General features: G+C 38.6%; 1 protein-coding gene across 2 annotated transcripts; it reads right to left on the reverse strand.

Moving 5' to 3' along the window:
• Positions 1–410: 410 nt before the first annotated feature.
• spata18 (spermatogenesis associated 18) lies at positions 411–18,327 on the reverse strand. Of its 2 annotated transcripts, none has more exons than XM_061888332.1 (12): positions 17,908–18,327; positions 10,576–10,681; positions 9,682–9,800; positions 7,983–8,089; positions 6,411–6,506; positions 6,203–6,319; positions 5,899–6,136; positions 5,639–5,755; positions 5,391–5,566; positions 3,140–3,263; positions 2,985–3,065; positions 411–994 (listed from the first exon to the last, which is right to left on the reverse strand). In XM_061888332.1, the coding sequence occupies exons 1-12, from the start codon at positions 17,986–17,988 to the stop codon at positions 938–940; spliced, it is 1,419 nt and encodes a 472-aa protein (XP_061744316.1). In that variant the 5' UTR covers positions 17,989–18,327; the 3' UTR covers positions 411–937. The 2 variants fall into 2 exon arrangements, with proteins under 2 accessions (XP_061744316.1, XP_061744315.1); XM_061888331.1 differs by having other exon boundaries at positions 412–994; positions 5,639–5,797; positions 17,908–18,324.
• Positions 18,328–21,652: the final 3,325 nt, after the last annotated feature.

A 21,652-nucleotide genomic window follows, 5' to 3' on the forward strand; every position in this document is an offset into this window, starting at 1 on the left:
CTATAATACTTTTGACTTTTATTTATTTTTCAATATCATTTTCCTCAATGATTGTGTAATAAAAGGGAATAATTGACACTTGTTTATATATTGAATTGTTGACAAATAACTTTACTCATTTTTAGAGTCATGAGCTGCTAAATTAAAAGCCTAAATCACAAACCCAGACAATCTTGAGCATTTCGGTATCGTCAGTATTGACTCTGTATTTACTTGGTATCAGAACAATACCAATATTTGCATTTTTTGTTGATTAAAGGCTTTTTTTCTGCCTAAGATTTCGACAAAGGGAGCTGCAGTTTTTGGTAAAATAATTATAAATAATTAGACAACACCTTTTAAATTACTTTGAAAAACCTGCTTTAGAACGTGAAATATGTTTTAAAATATTGACATAAATCCATTTTTTCTGTATAATGAAATACATATTTTATTGCTATTCTACAAAAATAAACAGTGTGACAAAAGTGCAGCAAATCTATTTAGCTCGATGACAAGCTAATATTTTCTAAGTAGCAACGATTTGATACTTGTTTACTTATTAATAACATGATACAAAACTAAAGTTATTGATCCAAAATTCTGGTAAAAAAAATGTTATACACAGTACAAACTATTCGTATACGTCTGCAATGGAGACAAAATAAACACACTAAGAACACTAAATCAATGCTGTAAAGTGATACTGGAGGACGATGAAATTATATCATTATTAGCACCAAGTGTGTTCTAAGTTGATCGGTTTTCATGCACGTACAATTGTACGGTAAAGTTGTTCACGTAGCTGCCTTCAACGCAGTGACCTCCGCTCGCTGCTCATCAGCGCAGTGCCGTCCACTCATGGATGGAGACGCTGTGTCGGAGTGCCGATGCGAACGTAGTTGAATCTGGTTCGAGTCCAAGTGAGGATGATGATGTCACAGAACGCTCCGAGTGGTCACAAGCAGCTGGCAGACAGCGCACCGGGAGACAAGCTTCTTCTGTCTTGAAACATCTGAAAGCAGGACAATGTTTTTTTAAATTAAGTCAATTAGGTTCCTGCACAAAATGGAACAAAAATCTCAAACATTTTGCAAAGAAAAAAAAATTGTCCCTCATGTACCATTGAAAAACAACACTGTAATTGTTCACATAAAAGACTTGTGGAATGTTTTTTTTTTAATCAATATTTATACATTTTAGTGATCCAGGACAATGATTTGCTAATGATGTGCTCTCTGACCTCATTTACTGTGGCCATGTTTCAGAGGACATTAACAATCCAGAGTTCTCACACAGTAGAGCAGATACTGAATTCAAATTGCGAATGGCTGAGGTGATGTGTGCAGATTTGACCTTTGACTTAAGCCTTTATTAGCACAGATACAATTCATAAGGGATCTTGTGTGGACCAGGCTGGTTTGAGCTAAAACTTTTCTGTTTTGAAGACTGATTTATAATGCAGTTCTTCTCAAATAGTGGATCAGGCCCCCCTTATAGGTACATGCTTAATAGGGGTGTGGGAAAAGATCGATTCGAATATGAATTGCGATTCTCACGTTGTGCGATTTAGAATCGATTCTCATTTAAAAAAAAATGTTTTTTTTATATATATATTTTTTTAAATCAATCCAACAAAACAATACACAGTAACACCATAACAATGCAATCCAATTCCAAAGCCAAACCTGACCCAGCAACACTCAGAACTGCAATAAACAGAGCAATTGAGGAGACACAAACACGACACAGAACAAACCAAAAGTAGTGAAACAAAAATTAATATTATCAACAACAGTATCAATATTAGTTATAATTTCAGCATAGCAGTGATTAAAAATCCCTCATTGACATTATCATTAGAGATTTATAAAAAAAAATTAAAAAAAAGAACAATAGTGTCACAGTGGCTTACACTTGCATTGCATCTCATAAGCTTGACAACACACTGTGTCCAATGTTTTCACAAAGATAATTTTTGGTTTGTTTAATAGTTAAAACAAATTTACATTATTGCAATCAGTTGATGAAACATTGTCCTTTACAATTATAAAAGCTTTTTACAAAAATCTATTACTCTGCTTGCGTGTCAGCAGACTGGGGTAGATCCTGCTGAAATCGTATGTACTGAATGAATAGAGAATCCTTTTAAATCGGGAAAAAAATCGTTTTTGAATCGAGAATCGTGTTGAATTGAAAAAAAAAATCGATTTTGAATTGAATTGTGACCCCAAGAATCGATATTGAATCGAATCGTGGGACACCCAAACGTTCGCAGCCCTAATGCTTAATCAGCATGATGTTTTCAACCCTGCTTCAAAAATCTGTGTATTACAAAACACGCTCATTGTATCCATTAATCTGAGTTCTGCATTTGGATAATTTCCCCCCAAAATCTGCACAAATTATTTTATTAATTTCTGTTTGTACATTAAGTGTTGCTGATCAATTTGAATGTATTCTTATTTATTGAGTTTATATAATTGTATTTTTCAGTCTCAAAGGGTTCAAGTCGGTCAAAAAAGTTAAAATAAGTGTTTTATTCTTATTTTAGGTAAGTAATTTAATCTTAGAGACCAGAATAATGTTAAAAGTTGTTTTTTTTATTGTAAATTGATCTAAATGTTTTCTTTAATAGTAATAAGGACTCAATTTTATGCAGAGATTTATAGACAAATGACACTATTTTTAGTGACTATAGAGAGAGTTTACTTCTTCCTGGGGGGCTCAACAAACAATTGAGAATTACTACATTAATGTGATTGGTGGAGAGGGACTGTATAACATTTAACGTATTGCCCTTTGATTTTAGTGGACTCAAAATCTTTAGGATGCTTGCTTAGACAGTAAGAACATTTATCAGTATGACCTTGGACCTCATTTATTCCACATTTACTCCAGATGACTCGGGATCTTCGCAGACAATTCAATGGATGTGCACTTTTTAATTTAATTTTGAATAAAAATGAAATCAAAAGTGGGATACAACAAAGATGGCCGCTTACAAGAGAGCGATTCTGAGTCGGGCTGAGGGAGCGTGATCGCATATTGCTGACTCCACAGTTCCTGTCAATGCTTCCACTCCACTGTACAGAGCACACAAACAAAATTATGCATGACCAAAGGTGGACTGAATATGTTAATCATAACTTTTTAGTACCAGAGGTTCTTGTTTGGTCACAGCTTCCCCTTTGGTCCGCACCGTGCTGCCCTGCATCAGAGCGGGCCAGATGTGGTACGAAACTCGCTGAACAGAGACGTCCGAGTCACGACTGCGACGATATCTGGCAGAGCCAACAAGAAGAGACAACTTGTACATTTTGTCAGCCATGATTGGAGAGAGTATGGCCGACTCTGTTTCAAAGTTGGTCTCCAAATGGCGACGTGTAGTCAAGTGTTGAGCTTCTGACCAATCATTTAGGAGATCTCTAGCCATATTTTCTCTGATTGGTCAAAATCCCACCACATGGCTACTGGGCATCATATTGAGGTGAACTTTGAAACCGAGTTGGCCATACTTTGTCTATACACAACTTTTGCTTTTTGTGAGTTTATGGGGACACCTACTGGTAGAAACAGCAAATGCAAGGGTTTTGGATTGTTTCAAGATTATTTTGGATTATTATTTTGCAATGAACTAAAACATGTGTTTCGTTTGTAGGGAGAAACAACATTGTATTTGTTAGTGACTGCTCTATAAAACTCTAGACAGGGCATCATTTTCACCATAATAACTATACATTTTAATAACATGTATTTATTGTGATATTGCCAAATTAACAAAATCGGTTGAGCTGGGCGAGATGGCCTTTTATTGATATCTCGATATTTAGGCCATGTCACGATACATGATATGTATCTCCATATTTTGCCTTAGCCTTGAATTAACACTTGATGCATATAATCACACCAGTATGAGGATTCTATGTGTCTACATTAAAACATCCGTGTTCATACTGCATTAATATATGCTCATTTTAAACTTTTATGCAGAGAGGGAACTCACAACTAAGTCAATTTACCATAACTGTTTGGGAAATTATTAAGCAGTTATATGTGCTATTATTATTCCTACTGCAAGAAAATTCATTGCCCACAGTCAGGCCCGAAACCTATTAACAGCGATAAACAAGGCATTGCGGTACTATTAAAATACTTCTATAAAATGATAACCTTTTTGTGGGTTCTTCCGAGGATGTCGTAGTCGTAGGGGTTTGTACAGTCCTTTGAGACATTTGTGATTTAGTGCTTAATAAATAAACATTGATTGATTGATTGATTGATTTTTAACTCTGTGGACTACAGATGAAAAATAGCCTAACGCTGGCTTTAACTTACGTATTGCATATAAACTCATGTAGGTACAGTAAATATAAAAATTCATGCACACACATTCATACACATACATATTCATACACACATTCATACTTATATATACACACACGCATACACATATGTACTGTGTGTATCATACCTGCCAACCTTGAGACCTCCGATTTCGGGAGGTGGGTGGTGGGGGCGTGGTTAAGAGGGGAGGAGTATATTTACCTTATGCTAGATTCACCAAGTCAAGTATTTCATATATATATATATATATATATATGTAGGTGTGGGAAAAAATCACAAGACTACTTCATCTCTACAGATCTGTTTCATGAGGGGTTCCCTCAATCATCAGGAGATTCCTGATGATTGAGGGAACCCCTCATGAAACAGATCTGTAGAGATGAAGTAGTCTTGTGATTTTTTCCCACACCTACATATTGCGCTCTACCACGGTATCGAGCACTATTCTCCGGATAATCCAATCAAGACATATATATATATATATATATATATATATATATATATACATACATATATATAAAAAGAAAGTGTTAATTTATTTACACATTTACACACACACAGCACTAATCTACTCATTGTTGAGTTAAGGGTTGAATTGTCCATCATTGTTTCTCTAACCATATGCATGTACAGTAGATGGTGGTATTGTCCTGTTTAAAAGTTTTACAACATTGCTGTTTAAGGCAGATGAACTGCTTTACGGTAGACGAACACAGACTGCTGTTGGTGTGTGTTGTTTTACCGCGCTGGGAGGACGTTAATGAAACTGCCTAACAATAAACTCACATAAGAAACCAAGAACTTGCCCTCGACCATTCTACAGTTATTACGTCATTGGGCAGCCACGCTCTTTATACTCGTCACTCAGGTCCGCATGGAGCTGGAGGGGGCGTGGCTTCCAGCTCCGCCTGAATTTCGGGAGATTTTCTGGAGAAAATTTGTCCCGGGAGGTTTTCGGGAGAGGCGCTGAATTTCGGGAGTCTCCCGGAAAATCCAGGAGGGTTGGCAAGTATGGTGTGTATACACAGTACATACAGACACACACACACACACGTGCGCCGTACTTGTCACCGATGAAATGTTCTCCATCACTGGCGAAGGCCAAGTCGAGGGGTGAGTCTAATGTCTGCATGGTGAAGGCCAGCTTGCATGTCTCTATAATTAAGGGTCTGATTATATCAAAGTTGACTTTTGAGATGCAGGCGATGGAAGGATTTAGTTTCATGGCACTGACAACATCCTGTACACACCAACACAAAGTCTCACACACTCACACGGAATTAAAATAACGTGTTTTTGTGTTCCTTCCTACATCTGCGCTGGACTGCACATCATGGAGGTCCTGGTTTTTTACTATGTACTCCAAGATGGTATCCTCTAGATTCTCTTGCCCAGGATGAATTGCAGCCAAGGATTTGCGAGTGCGCAGCTTTAAGAGACGGTAAGCTAGTTTAGCAGTCTTGAAGGACTCCTGAGACATGACAACATAAGAAGGGGCATAAAACACACAACCCCACAATGGCAGCACAAACACTTGGGCTCATGTTCATCTCTGTCAACAGTAAGCCTTACCACCACAGCGATGAAGATGATCCTCTGGACTGTGTCCGAGTTGCTGATGTAATTCTGAAGCTGTGACTCCGCCTCCTTGCGCTCCGCAGCGTACAGATCATTGAAGCGCGACACCACGCGCAGCAGACGGGAAGAGCTCGAGCTAGTGAGCTGGGCTCGGGGGACCACCTCGAACCTGAGGGGGCTGGAGGAGCGCCTCGGGCTGGATAAGGCGTTAATAGTACTATTTCTCATCAACCTAGGACAAAGAAGAACTTGTTGCATGTACTGTAGCTTGTAGCTTCAGGTTGTCGTTCAGAGGTACCTGTTTTTGTTTAGGTAGGACACCTCATTCCTCAACATGGAGGCCTGCCGGTCGTAATCATGATAGGGTACCTGCTTATTCTTATAAAGGTCTATCTGGGAGTGTGCGAATCTCAAACTGACAAACAAACATGGATGATATGAATTTCATACGTGAATATCGTCAAGGGTGTGTGTGAAGTGTTTGTGTGCGTGTGTAGTTCAGTTACTCCTCTTTCAGCTTCAGTAGTTCATCCTCACTGGCCAGCATGGTGGTCACCGTTTTGCTCTTTGCCTTGTCCAGGTCCCGATGAGCATCATTCAGCCTAGTGAGTAAAACAAGGTAAGAAAGTTATTAAATAGATAAAAGCTGCAGGTGGCATCAACCGCTTTCTTGGGGTTCACTTTTTAAACTTGTGGTACAATGAAGGATGTTTAAAAAAAAAAAAGAAGAAAAAAAAAAATCGGCATGACACTTTTTTTCTATTCTTCATAGAAAATTTTCAAAAAGGGCTGAAATATTTTTTACTGAAACCGCACGCTGAAAAAAAGAAAAGGACATGGACACCATTTTAATAGTTTTCATTATCAAAACAGATGTTTCTCAACATTTAAAAAGGGATCATGATTGTTTTTCCTGCATGTAAACCCCTTCCTTGTGGTCTACATAACATGTAATGGTGGTTTTGTCGTCATCGGACTTGATGGACAACCATAAGCAATGGTGGTTCCTTAGTCATTATGTTGCATATATTATGTATTAGACTATTATATTATGTATTAGACCATTTTCAAGCCGCTTTCTGACCGTCTCTTCAGAATGTGCTTACTTACGTCCCTCCACTTCGACAGCGTCTTTTCCCCGTCAGCCATATTGTAGTTTTTAGCGTGTCTATATGGAGTCTACTGACGGATAAGTTTGAACTTTATGTTACTTGAACAGAAATGGCAACAGTGGAGGATGCGTGTGCATGCACGAGCCAGTCTGCCCCACAACAAGAAGATAGAGAAAAAATGAGCGTATTGACTACAGCGCAAAGCTCTTCAGCTAAATGTTTACCATATATGGAGATATTCGCTTATGTCATACCTGCAACAATGGATAAAATTGGGCCAATTCCAAACGGCTCTTCTAAGTATGAAGCAAGGCAAGATTGTTTTATAAATATCTCAGCAATGCCTACGTGGTTGGACTTCACACTTTCAGGTCTTGTGCAGATCCCAAATACACAAAAACAGGTAGCAATAGATAATACAACTTGTTTTGCATAATAGGTCCCCTTTAAACTTTGTCTTGATAGAGAAATGTTATTGATCCCAAAGAAAATTGTGTGACACAGTAGCTCAATTATAAAAGGAAAGAATAACAAACACTCGAGGGTTAAAAAAAAAAGAAGAAATAATAAATAAAATGTAATAAATAATACCAACAATACAAAAGTGATAAACACTGCAATAGAGTGGGGCGCCTGAAAAATAAAATGAAATATAAGTAAATACAACTTAAATATACACTATAAGCAATGAAAGTGGTGGTTATGTAAAGCAGTATAGTAATAAGCCACGATTATCTATTACACCGGTTTGATTTTTTATTCCAAGTTTTATGTTTTTCTCAATTAATAGTATTTTTAGTATGTACTTTAACAAACTTTTTTGATCTGCAAGGGAAATTGTACCGTGGGCCATTAAAAAATAAGCTGTGTGTCGCACTTTGGACAGCCCTGGCATAGTTTTCTCTTCCATGTTTACTGAAACATACGTTTATTAACTGTTGTGCGTCTTTTGCGCCACAGACTCACTCTGCCTTGACCAAGTCCAGCTGCCTCTGAGTGGCGCACAGCTGCGACTCCAACCACTTGTTGCAGCTGGCCAGCTCCAGGATCTTACGGTCCTTTTCCGCCAATTCCTGATTGAGGATACACACAATCAAACAATAACAATTAGGACTCCAGAACAGGATTATCTTGTCTTGAACATCCTAGCTGCCACACAGTGGATTCCTGCCAATTTATCATTCGCAACCCCACAAATTTGCAGATTTTTGATCAAACCATGCTTTCATTTGTCCAACATTCGGGAGGACCTAGTTAGCATGTAGCAGTTAACATGGACAAAATGACCAAAAAACCATATTCCACCGCACAAGTGTCATAATATTTCAGTTCAAACCTTTGAAACAAGATGAGCCTATCGACACTAAGGAGTCAGTTTGCCGAATGTGCGCCAATGCTATAAACATGCAGGCCCATATGAAACACAACACCCGACAGTCTATACTCACTTCACGTTTGGTGAACAAGTCAGGTCAGTGTAAACAAAACACTTCAAAATGGCGAGAGCTCACAGAAAATGTGGTTAAATACATTGCCTAACACATGCTGTCATTTAACACTGTTATAAAACTAGCATTTCGAAAAACGCTGCAAATGTTTGACGGATATTTGTCATGTCATGTCATTGTTCCTTATGCGGACTCTGACAGACTGAGGTTTTCTGCACATGACCTGTTAATATATCTGCTTATACTGTGGTGTTTACACTGTATATTGTTACTCAGCAGTTTTGTTTAAGGTTGTAACTTGATTTTCACTCTACTTCTGCCTACATGTTCAAAATGTAAGTACTACTTTATTTAGCAATACTTTAACTATTTTAATTATCGTTTTAGTTGTGTATATTTCATGCCCCCCAACCCACTTAACATATTTTATTGCTTTTGGTTGTGATTGAACTAGAGTACCAAATTTTGCTAACAGACATAGTACATTTTATTTGTATTTGTTTGTTTTATTTAACTTGGAGATTTAAATGTTTTCATTCCAAATACAATTTTTAAATATGTAAGAAATTTCAGTTTATTGCATTAGAAAATACATACATGCTTTATTATTATTATTATCATTACATCAATGGTTAATTTACTCTCATAAAAAGAATTACAATATTGTAGGTCAATATATTATCAAGCAAAATGTGTTATAGGGCCAGGCCTACACTTACCCTTTTATTGCAAATGTTGATCCGAAATCAGAGAGGTCAACCTTAAGCAAGCAGGTGTTTGCCTGATTACCACAACCCAGGCTTTATTAAAATGTCAAAAATATATGTTTTTCTGTGCATTTTAATTGCGGGCGGTTCATTTGGTAAATGGTAAACGGGTTGTACTTGTATAGCGCTTTTCTACCCCTTTTTAAGGAGCCCAAAGCGCTTCGACAGTATTTTCCACATTCGCCCATTCACACACACACATTCATACACTGACGGCGGGAGCTGCCATGCAAGGCGCTCACCAGGACCCATCAGGAGCAAGGGTGAAGTGTCTTGCCCAAGGACACAACGGACGTGACTAGGATGGTAGAAGGTGGGGATTTAACCAGTAACCCTCAGATTGCTGGCACACCAACTTCGCCACGCCGTCCCATTTGCCATTGGCGGGGGTTTTGGGAACGAAACGCCCACGGAAAGAAGGGCTCTACTGTATAAAAGAAGTGAGCTCACCTGCGAGAGACTTGAAGTGGCGTCAATGCTGGCAACAGGCGACCTTAATGTTGAGAAACAATTTCCCAGGCACGGCAGCAAGCGTGTTTTGATGGCGGACACTCCATCTGTGTGCTTACCTGAGATAGGAGAATGTATGCCATATTCACAGGTTAAAGTTAGTCACAGGCAGGGACGTAATGACAAACGGTAGTAATCAAAACCGCGGTAAAACCCCTGACGGTTAGTATTACTGTTTTAAATTAAAATGATTGAAAAACTGATTGATAACTGCACTTTGATAAACCTACGGACTGACTGGCCCCGGCCCGCTAGCTTTAATGCTAACATGAAAAGAGACATTTATGTCTTTACCCATTAAGAAAGGACATACCCACATCTAAACTTATATAAACAAATTGCTGTACGAGAAACTAAGATATTCAATCGTTCACATTGAACCTACAAGCTGTGCTCCCTTTTTACAGAGTGATTGTTTTATACTTGAAGAAATTACGAAATGGAGATGTTTTTATGGTGCGTTGAAAAACCGCTGAACAGAGGACAATATATAATAACAGATAAATAATAATATATTTGATTTGCTACACACTGTAGTGCTGCAGTACAAACCAATTATTAGAAACCATGAACCTATTAAAACATATAAAACACCATTAGTGAAGCATAAGAAATACAAACCAAACAAAATAATGGCTTTTGTTTAACGGTATGTCTATTGTAGTTTAAAAAAATGTCCATATGTGTATATGTACTTTTTGAGTACATTTCTCAATGTGGATAATAACCGTAAAATGAAATTTTAATATCGTTACATCACTAGTCGTAGGTCCTGTTTAAAAAAAACTTTCTTATGCACTTTAAAAGCAGCTTCACACATGTGAGAATGCTTACCTTCAGCAGCTATTGAGTTCAGGATGGAAAAGAGCTCTCCTTGGATTTTGGCCGTGAACTCGATCGTCTCACAACACCTGTTCATGTTCTCGTCACAGGAAATCATCTTGGGGACCACAAAACACACAGCACGTGTTTATTTGTGTTGAACTTTGTTTTCAACTGTTCTTGTTAAGTGCTTCATAAATAAAGCTGGTATTGTATGATCGTCTTCACCTCTGCCGACACCAGGCTTGGGAGAAATTACAAATTTAGAAAATTTAATTGATCAATTTGAAGAGTTGACATTTTAATATAACTGGCTCCACCTCACATGTTGAATTTAAATTGGAATTACAAGAGTTGGAGTTCAATTCAAAACAACAACACTAAAATTAAACACACATTCCTTCCGTTTTGAGCATTCTGAAAAATTAAGTGTTTTCACACCCATTTCCATAGTTTAAAAGGTTATATTACTTTAAATTAGGGCTGAGCAATATGTCCTTTTATTAATATCTCGATATTTTTAGGCCATGTCACGATACACAATATGTATTTTGATATTTTTGCCTTAGTCTTGAATTAACACTTGATGCATATAATAACACCAGTATGATGATTTATGTGTCTATATTAAAACATTCTTGTTCATACTACATTAATATATGCTCATTTTAAACTTTCATGCAGAGAGGGAAAGCACAATTTACCAAAACTGTATTTATTAAGTTTAAGTTATTAAGTAGTGTCACAAACATTCATGTAATTTCTAAAACAGAAAGTGCAAGATTGTCAGAGACATTTTAAAACAAGCTATTAGTGCACTTTTGTGCATGATGTCACTAAGATGACATCAAAACAACACTAAATTAAAGTGCACTTTTTGTACACTACGCTTCTACAATATTTTAAAACAAATAAAGTACACATTTGTGCATGATGTCACAGAAGATATTTTAATAACTGTCAAATAAAAATGAGCTGCATAATAGGAAATCAAATAGTGTATGTCCTTCACTATGTGGTAGGTTCCTGCAGACGCTATCGCCTTCTGTTTTTGACTATTTTTTTCAAATGGTGTTGATCTGGAAATGGTTGCTCGGGCATTTTATTGGTGTGGCACCGAACGAAGATGTTGACATGCAGAGTTTCAATCACTTCTTATTCTCTAGCGGGTGACTTTTCAAGTCATGCTACAAATTATAAATAAATAATAAATGGGTTGTACTTGTATAGCGCTTTTCTACCTTCAAGGTACTCAAAGCGCTTTGACACTACATCCACATTTACCCATTCACACAAACATTCACACACTGATGGAGGGAGCTGCCATGCAAGGCGCCAACCAGCACCCATCAGGAGCAAGGGTGAAGTGTCTTGCTCAGGACACAACGGACGTGACGAGGTTGGTACTAGGTGGGAATTGAACCAGGGACGCTCGGGTTGCGCACGGCCACTCTTCCACTGCGCCATGCAGTAATAATACTTTATAATAATACAGTAATAATACTTTTGGTAGCAACGCTTTTGCCGCATACTTGACATATCACGGTTGTCTGTTCAACGTCTTCCTGCTAGAAGCCAAACCACCGCCAGACGATGGCCTCCGTGCTGTTTTTCTTGGGAATTAATTATTCTTCCTTCATTTGTTACCATATTGGCACCTTCTTTCTCTCTTATCACCACTTGCACTGCACTGTTAGCACACAGCTATCTTTACCCACGCTACTACCTCTCTGCTCGGCGAGGGGGTATGAGGATGCACGCGCGACAGTATGTGACGTATGTAACAAGGTGCGCTTGTTTATGTCTCAGTGAGAAGGACAGACAAGAAAGACTGAGAAAACACCTGTAGTGTAATGCCTGCAGCCAAAAGCAACTGCGTGAGAATGTATATTTAAATATCACGATTTAGTCATTTTCTATATCGCAGAGACAAACCCGCGATATATCGAGTATACTCGATATATCGCCAAGCCCTACTTCCAAATGTAATCTGTTTTATAAAAGATTATTTTATTCCTAATTGTTGACTAAAAACAAATGTAATGGGTTTGAGGTTCACAGTAATAATATTTCTATAAAATATGCAAAACAGTCATGCAGGGAATTTACTGTAAAGCATAATTCTGGAATATACCAAAATCGTCAATTGGAATCCTGTGGAATTTCTTGGAACATTAACCATAGTTCTGCATTCTGTTTGCAACATAAATTCATGGAACTGACTTGGAATATGGAGAAACTTATCAATTCATTTTAGGACATCAGTAATTTAAAAGTGTAATCGTAGTTTGCAAATGTAAATAACTGTGTTGTGTCGGGTTTTTTCTTTTTGTTTGACACGACAAAAAGGGCTGCAGCTTCCTATTTTCATAGATTATCGATTATATTGTTCGATTGAGGTGAAGACTTGTCCAGGGTGTACACCACATTCCGCCCCAAATTCAGCCAAGATAGGCTCCAGCACATGGATGGATGGATGATTAATAGGATTAGATACATTACATAGCCGCGATGCATATTTTTGGAAATTAGTTGAAATAAAGATTTACCGTAACCTTAGATATTTTTTTTAATGCACATCATCAACATTGAAATTTCACTTAACATATGTGCATTAATACATTTGTTTCCAATACATGGCTGGTGAAAATTATGTACGTAAGCTTAAAGTTCCGAACACTACATGCAGTATGCCCTCCATCTATCCCTTTTCTTCCGCTTATCCGAGGTTGGGTCGCAGGGGCAGCAGCCTAAGCAGAAAAGCCCAGACTTTCCTCTCCTCAGCCACTTTGTCCAGCTCCTCCCGGGGATCCCGAGGCGTTCCCAAGCCAGCCGGGAGACATAGTCTTCCCAACGTGTCCTGGGTCTTCCCCGTGGCCTCCTGCCGGTCGGGCACTGGGAGACATAGTCTTCCCAACGTGTCCTGGGTCTTCCCCGTGGCTTCCTGCCGGTCGGGCACTGGGAGACATAGTCTTCCCAACGTGTCCTGGGTCTTCCCCGTGGCCTCCTGCCGGTCGGACGTGCCCTAAACACCTCCCTAGGGAGGCGTTCGGGTGGCATCTTGAGCAGACGCCACCCGAACCACCTCGTCTGGCTCCTCTCAATGTGGAGGAGCAACGGCTTTACTCTGAGCTTCTCCCGGATAAGGAAACTCCTTTCGGCCGCTTGTACCCGTGATCTTGTCCTTTCGGTCATAACCCAAAGCTCATGACCATAGGTGAGGATGGGAACGTAGATCGAACGGTAAATTGAGAGCTTTGCCTTCCGGCTCAGCTCCTTCCTCACCACAACGGATTGATACAGCGATTCACTCTTCCCTCACCCGTGAACAAGACTCCTCGGCACTTGAACTCCTCCACTTGGGGCAAGATCTCCTTCCCAACCTGGAGACTACATGCAGTATGGATTTTCTAATTTGAATAGATATTAAACTATAAATCTAAGCAACAGAATATAAATCAAAGCTTTTTTTATAATCAATTTAGCTGTTGCCGCCCTACTGGGGACTAACAAAAGCCAAACTGCGGGCCAAACGTGGATGCATATGCAAAAGTGCAATATATTTATATGTAGAGTAATTTATATATTTATATCTGTACCTTATTGGTCTTTTATCCTGCACTACAACGAACTAATACAACAAAATGTCGTTCTTTTCTGTGCTTTAAAGTTCAAATTTGAATAACAATATAGTCCTGAGTTCAATCCAGGGCTCGGGATCTTTCTGTGTGGAGTTTGCATGTTCTCCCCTGACTGCGTGGGTTCCCTCCGGGTACTCCGGCTTCCTCCCACCTCCAAAGACATGCACCTGGGGATAGGTTGATTGGCAACAATAAATTGGCCTTAGTGTGTGAATGTGAGTTTGAATGTTGCCTGTCTATCTGTGTTGGCACTGTGATGAGGTGGCAAATTGTCCAGGGTGTACGCCGCCTTCCGCCCGAATGCAGCTGAGATAGACTCCAACACCCCCCGCCACCCCAAAGGGACAAGCGGTAGAAAATTGATGGATGGATGGATGGATGGAATATAAAGGAAGTCTAAAAAAAACAAAAAACAACAACCCCAGATTTGATGTATTTTTCAAATACTCTCAAAGTTGCACTACAAAGGTTAGAGTTGCCTAATAAATTTCAAATGATATACATACAGTTGTCTAATGCAGTGGTTCTCAACCTTTTTTCAGTGATGTACCCCCGTGAACATTTTTTTTAATTCAAGCACCCCCTAATCAGAGTAAGGCATTTTTGTTTGAAAAAAAGAGATAAAGAAGTAAAATACAGCACTATGTCATCAGTTTCTGATTTCTTAAATTGTATAACAGTGCTAAATATTGCTCATTTGTAGTGGTCTTTTATTAACTATTTGGAAAAGAAGAGATAAAAATAACTAAAACTTGTTGAAAAATAAACAAGTGATTCAATTATAAATAAAGATTTCTATACATAGAAATTTCTACACTAATCATCAAGTTAAAGTGCCCTCTTTGGGGATTGTAATAGAGACCCATCTGGATTCATGAACTTGATTCTAAACATCCATCCATTTCCTACCGCTTATTCCCTTTGGGGTTGTGGGGGGCGCTGGTGCCTATCTCAGCTACAACATTTCTTCACAAAAAAAGAAATCTTTAACATCAATATATCCAAAATAGTTTCTCTCGTTTTGATGAAATAACATTAGAAGGATTGTTACAACGTGTAAATGGAATAAAACAAACAACATGTTTACTTGACCCACTTCCCGGGAAACTTATCAAGGAGCTTTTTGTATTATTAGGTCCATCAGTGCTAAATATTATAAACTTATCACTTTCCTCGGGCACTGTTCCCGTTGCATTCAAAAAAGCGGTTTTTCATCCTCTCCTTAAAAGACCTAACCTCGATCCTGACCTCATGGTAAACTACCGACCGGTGTCTCACCTTCCCTTTATTTCGAAAATCCTCGAAAAAATTGTTGCAGAGCAGCTAAATGAGCACTTAGCGTTTAACAATCTATGTGAAACCTTTCAATCCGGTTTCAGGGCAAATCACTCGACTGAGACAGCCCTCGCAAAATTGACTAATGATCTATTGCTAACGATGGACTCTGATGCGTCATCTATGTTGCTGCTCCTCGATCTTAGCGCTGCTTTCGATACCGTCGATCATAATATTTTATTAGAGCGTATCAAAATACGAATTGGTATGTCAGACTCAGCCCTGTCATGGTTTAACTCTTATTTTACTGATAGGATGCAGTGCGTCTCCTATAACAGTGTGACCTCGGACTATGTTAAGGTAACGTGTGGAGTTCCCCAGGGTTCGGTCCTTGGCCCTGTACTCTTCAGCATCTACATGCTGCCGCTGGGTGACGTCATACGCAAATACGGTATTAGCTTTCACTGTTATGCTGATGACACCCAACTCTACATGCCCCTAAAGCTGACCAACACGCCGGACTGTAGTCAGTTGGAAGCATGTCTTAATGAAATTAAACAATGGATGTCCGCTAACTTTTTGCAACTTAATGCCAAAAAAACGGAAATGCTGATTATCGGTCCTGCTAGACACCGACCTCTATTTAATAATACAACTTTAACATTTGACAACCAAATAATAAAACAAGGTGACTCTGTAAAAAATCTGGGTATTATCTTCGACCCAACTCTCTCCTTTGAGTCACACATTAAAAGCGTTACTAAAACGGCCTTCTTTCATCTCCGTAATATCGCTAAAATTCGCTCCATTTTGTCCACTAAAGACGCCGAGATCATTATCCATGCGTTTGTTACGTCTCGTCTCGATTACTGTAACGTATTATTTTCAGGTCTCCCCATGTCTAGCATTAAAAGATTACAGTTGGTACAAAATGCGGCTGCTAGACTTTTGACAAGAACAAGAAAGTTTGATCATATTACGCCTGTACTGGCTCACCTGCACTGGCTTCCTGTGCACTTAAGATGTGACTTTAAGGTTTTACTACTTACGTATAAAATACTACACGGTCTAGCTCCAGCCTATCTTGCCGATTGTATTGTACCGTATGTCCCGGCAAGAAATCTGCGTTCAAAAGACTCCGGCTTATTAGTGATTCCTAGAGCTCAAAAAAAGTCTGCGGGCTATAGAGCGTTTTCCGTTCAGGCTCCAGTACTCTGGAATGCCCTCCCGGTAACAGTTCGAGATGCTACCTCAGTAGAAGCATTTAAGTCTCACCTTAAAACTCATCTGTATACTCTAGCCTTTAAATAGACCTCCTTTTTAGACCAGTTGATCTGCCGCTTCTTTTCTTTCTCCTATGTCCCCCCCTCCCTTGTGGAGGGGGTCCGGTCCGATAACCATGGATGAAGTACTGGCTGTCCAGAGTCGAGACCCAGGGTGGACCGCTCGTCGGGACCCAGGATGGACCGCTCGCCTGTATCGGTTGGGGACATCTCTACGCTGCTGACCCGATTGAGATGGTTTCCTGTGGACGGGACTCTCGCTGCTGTCTTGGAGCCACTATGGATTGAACTTTCACAGTATCATGTTGGACCCACTCGACATCCATTGCTTTCGGTCCCCTAGAGGGGGGGGGTTGCCCACATCTGAGGTCCTCTCCAAGGTTTCTCATAGTCAGCATTGTCACTGGCGTCCCACTGGATGTGAATTCTCCCTGCCCACTGGGTGTGAGTTTTCCTTGCCCTTTTGTGGGTTCTTCCGAGGATGTTGTAGTCGTAATGATTTGTGCAGTCCTTTGAGACATTTGTGATTTGGGGCTATATAAATAAACATTGATTGATTGATTGAATATTTATGGAACATGTCCACAAAAAATCTAGCTGTCAACACTGAATATTGCATTTTTGCATTACTTTTCACAGTTTATGAACTTACATTCATATTTTGTTGTAGTATTATTCAGTAACTATATTTATAAAGGATTTTTGAATGGTTGCTATTTTTAGAACATTAAAAAAAAAAAATCTCACGTACCCCAGGGGTACGCATACCCCCATTTGAGAACCACTGGTCTAATGAATGCAAAACACGATGCTGTGCAGAAATTGTAAAATAAAGTAACAAAACGGTTGTTTAAAAGTTTTTCACTTCTTGGTTTGTGCGAACAGGAAGTAACCCGGAAGTAACGAGCGGTGAACCATCTTTACCAGTAAAAGCTCTTTGGAAACGTCGGTCTCCATGGGAACCAAACTCTGATTGTAAAATTGTTTAAAACAGTGCAATATGTTCAGTTTATTGTATAAAATAAATTGAATTAGCAATGATAGTGACGACTACAACAAGTAAACATGACATACATCGTGAAGCTGCCGTAGTATTTGCATGCCAACCAGAACCAATACAACCGCAATTATGAATATGCACTTACATTGTACTCCAGCAGCCAACTCTGCAGCTTGTCCTGTAAACCGCAGGAATTGTTCAACAGAAAGTTTAACGCCTGCGCCATGTTTGTGCTTGTCGCAAAAGCTAGTGAAGGACTAAAAAAAAAAGAAAATACGTAAAAAGGGGGAAAATGGTCTCCGTTAACCCCGCCTACATACACACCCGCATGGAGACAAACATGAGTGACGTCTGTTCCTCGTTGGGTCCAGCCAGTTCAAAGTTGGGGGAAAAAAACGGTGTCCACTGTCCGCGCAGGTGACGTCGACGTCACGCTGGCGGCCTTTGTTTCACAGTAGCGGGATTAAAGAGCCTGAGCCTGTGTGGCTGCTGATGTGTTTAATAGCCACTAACTAGCTGGCTAGTTTACAATTAGCATTGGAGTTAGCATGGGAATTAGCATTGGAGTTAGCATGGGAATTCGCATTGGAATTATCATTGGAGTTAGCGTTGGAATTAGCATTGGAATTAGCATTGGAGTTAGCATTAGAACTAGCCTTAGAGTTAGAACTATAATTATCATAGGAATTAGCATTGGAATTAGCATGGAAATTAGCGTTATAATTAGCGTGGGAATTAGCATTGGAGTTAGCATTATAATTAGCATGGCAATTAGCATTGGAATTAGCATAAAGTCCACCCAGACGTACACGAACATGTCATACCGTCAAATGACGCCGAAGACTCCATCTTTGTGTGTTATTGGCACAAACACGACTCTAAACTACTGGAGTGCTCAAGAAGTGCTGGATTGCAAACACCTGCTGGAGCTAGCGTGACGAGCCAGTGCGGATCGATACTGGAAATGTCGATACCGGCATTGCCAGAGCTTTTGGTTCTAATATCGATCCTCCAATCAAAATGTCGATACTTATGATACTTTAGTCCAGGGGTCACCACTGCGGTGCCCGCAGGCACCAGGTAGCCCGTAAGGACCAGATGAGTAGCCCGCTGGCCTGTTCTAAAAAATAGCTCAAATAGCAGCACTTACCAGTAAGCTGCCTCTATTTTTAAAATTTTATTTATTTACTAGCAAGCTGGTCTCGCTTTGCTCGACATTTTTAATTCTAAGAGAGACAAAACTCAAATAGAATTTGAAAATCCAAGAAAATATTTTAAAGACTTGGTCTTCACTTGTTTAAATAAATGCATTATTCTTTTTTTTACTTTGCTTCTTATAACTTTCAGAAAGACAATTTTAGAGAAAAAAATACAACCTTAAAAATGATTTTAGGATTTTTAAACACATACCTTTTTACCTCTTAAATTCCCTCCTCTTCTTTCCTGACAATTTAAATCAATGTTCAAGTATTTTTTTTTTTTGTGTAAAGAATAATAAATTCATGTTAATTTGATTCTTAATTTTAGCGTCTGTTTTTTCAACGAAGAACAATTGTGAAATATTTCTTCAAATTTATGATTAAAATAAAAAAAAATATGCTGGCAAATTTAGAAAATCTGTATAATCAAATTTAAATCTTATTTCAAAGTCTTTTTAATTTCTTTTAAAGTTTTTGTTCTGGAAAATCTGGAAGAAATAATGATTTGTCTTTGTTAGAAATATTGCTTTGTCCAATTTGTTATATATTCTATCAAAGTGCTGATTGGATTTTAACCTATTTAAAACATGTCATCAAAATTCAAAAATGAATCTTAATCAGGAAAAATTACTAATGGGATTCCATAAACTATTTTTTGAATTTTTTCAAAAAGATTTGAATTAGCTAGTTTTTCTCTTTTTTTCGGTTGGATTTTGAATTTTAAAGAGTCAAAATTGAAGATAAACTATGTTTCAAAATTTAATTTGAATTTTTTTCGTGCTTTCTCCTCTTTTAAACCATTTAATTAAGTGTTTTTTCATCATTTATTCTCTACAAAAAACCTTCCGTAAAAGGAAAAAAAAAATGTACGACAGAATGACAGACAGATATACACATTTATATATATATAGATGCATTTATTAAAGGTAAATTGAGCAAATTGGCTATTTCTGGCAATTTATTTAAGTGTGTATCAAACTGGTAGCCCTTCGCATTGATCAGTACCCAAGAAGTAACTCTTGGTTTCAAAAAGGTTGGTGACCCCTGCTGTAGTTTTAGGGGTGTCCAAACTTTTTCCACCAAGGGCTGCGTACTGAAAAGTCAAAGTATGCGGGGACATATTGATATTTTGTCATTGAAAAAAAAAATGCTAAAAACAGATATATAAATATTTAATGACATAATTTTTGTCAGCTTTGTATTATAGGTGAATCCATGGAAGAATAGTCCATCCATTAATCCATTTTCCTACGGTTTGTCCCATTAGGACAAATGTGTTGTTCACATTAATAGCTCCTGGATATATAACTTCTTCATTTGATTTTTTTGATTGATATGATTTGGACGGATGTATCTGCTGAGATAAGTGAATAATAATATAATATATAACAAAAAACAGCTCACCTGTCTGATTGTATTCTCGCCATTTTATACATTATTACTTAGAAAAATGGTATGTATTGTAATAATCCAGGATGAAGGCTCATACGACTTCTTTGTCTTGTCTTTATTGAACAAGATGCAAATCAACCACACAACAATTCCAAATGTGTATCTCCCGCTTTTTCCCCTATCATCAATGTCACTTCCCTCTCTCTCCCCGGAAGTCCCGCCCCCCAGCCAAATTAATTGGCTAACACCCATACAATACTGTAATTATGTATTCAGAAACATACTTGCGAACCCTTTCGAATTTTCCGGGAGACTCACGAATTTCAGTGCCTCTCCCGAAAATCTCCTGGGACAACCATTCTCCCGAATTTCTCCCGATTTCCAGTCGTCACGTTCGCTTTTCCTTCATATAAACAACGTGCTGGCCCAGTCTAGTTATAACATATACGGCATTTGGAGCTCAGTGCGCAACTGCACACACAACAACAAGGAGACTATTATATATGTTTCCGTTATCCATAGGTTTATCTATAACACATAAAGTAGGCAGGCACGAAGCTATTTCTCAGCGTGTGTTTATTCCAGCCGATACGTTAATACACTGACACACAACATCCAGATTCCCATCATGCATTGCTTCAAAACTACGGCAAGTAGTAATGTCCAAAAACACAACAGAGACGAAGCAGAAGAAGGAAGAAAAGACAGTCATGGCGACGATGAGTAAGAAGAAGAAGTACGCTTGCAAGTTCCAAAATGATAGGAAACAAGAATTTCAATTTACCCAGGACAGCTCGAAGGGGGAAGGGTTATGCCAGGGAGAGATGGAAGATTCCAGACTTTTGTGCATTTGATGAAGACACTTTTGTGCGTGCCACACAGCAATGCATCATCAGAGAGGGTGTTCAGCATGGTTAGAAAAAGATAGTGAAAGAGAATAGAACGAGGATGGACAATTCAGCCCGAAATTCACTCCTTTCCTGCAAATTAAATTTCACAGATGCTGCTACTGCTTCAAAGGCTGTGCTACTGGCTGCAAAGCATTGCACTTCAAATACAACAATGAGTAGTAGGAGTGTTGTGTGTGTATATGTGTAAATAAATGAACACTGAACACTGAAATTCCAGTATTTCTTACATATACTGTACATATACATATATATGTATATATACATATATATATTAGGGCTGTGAATCTTTGGGTGTCCCACGATTTGATTCAATACCGGTTCTTGGGGTCGCGATTCGATTATATATCGATTTTTTTCGATTCAATGCGATTCTCGATTCCAAAATGAT

The sequence above is a fragment of the Nerophis ophidion genome, linkage group LG26 (assembly GCF_033978795.1).
Source record: "Nerophis ophidion isolate RoL-2023_Sa linkage group LG26, RoL_Noph_v1.0, whole genome shotgun sequence".
Classification (NCBI taxonomy): Eukaryota; Metazoa; Chordata; class Actinopteri; order Syngnathiformes; family Syngnathidae; genus Nerophis; species Nerophis ophidion.

Coding starts and splice junctions, on each gene's coding strand:
- spata18 (XM_061888331.1), bottom strand. CDS start 17,988: ATGGCGCAGGCGTTAAACTTTCTGTTGAACAATTCCTGCGGTTTACAG. Junction 6,507..7,982: donor CTGGACTTGGTCAAGGCAGA/GTGAGTCTGTGG, acceptor TTTACTCACTAG/GCTGAATGATGCTCATCGGG. Junction 3,264..5,390: donor GAACATTTCATCGGTGACAA/GTACGGCGCACG, acceptor TGGCTCTGCCAG/ATATCGTCGCAGTCGTGACT.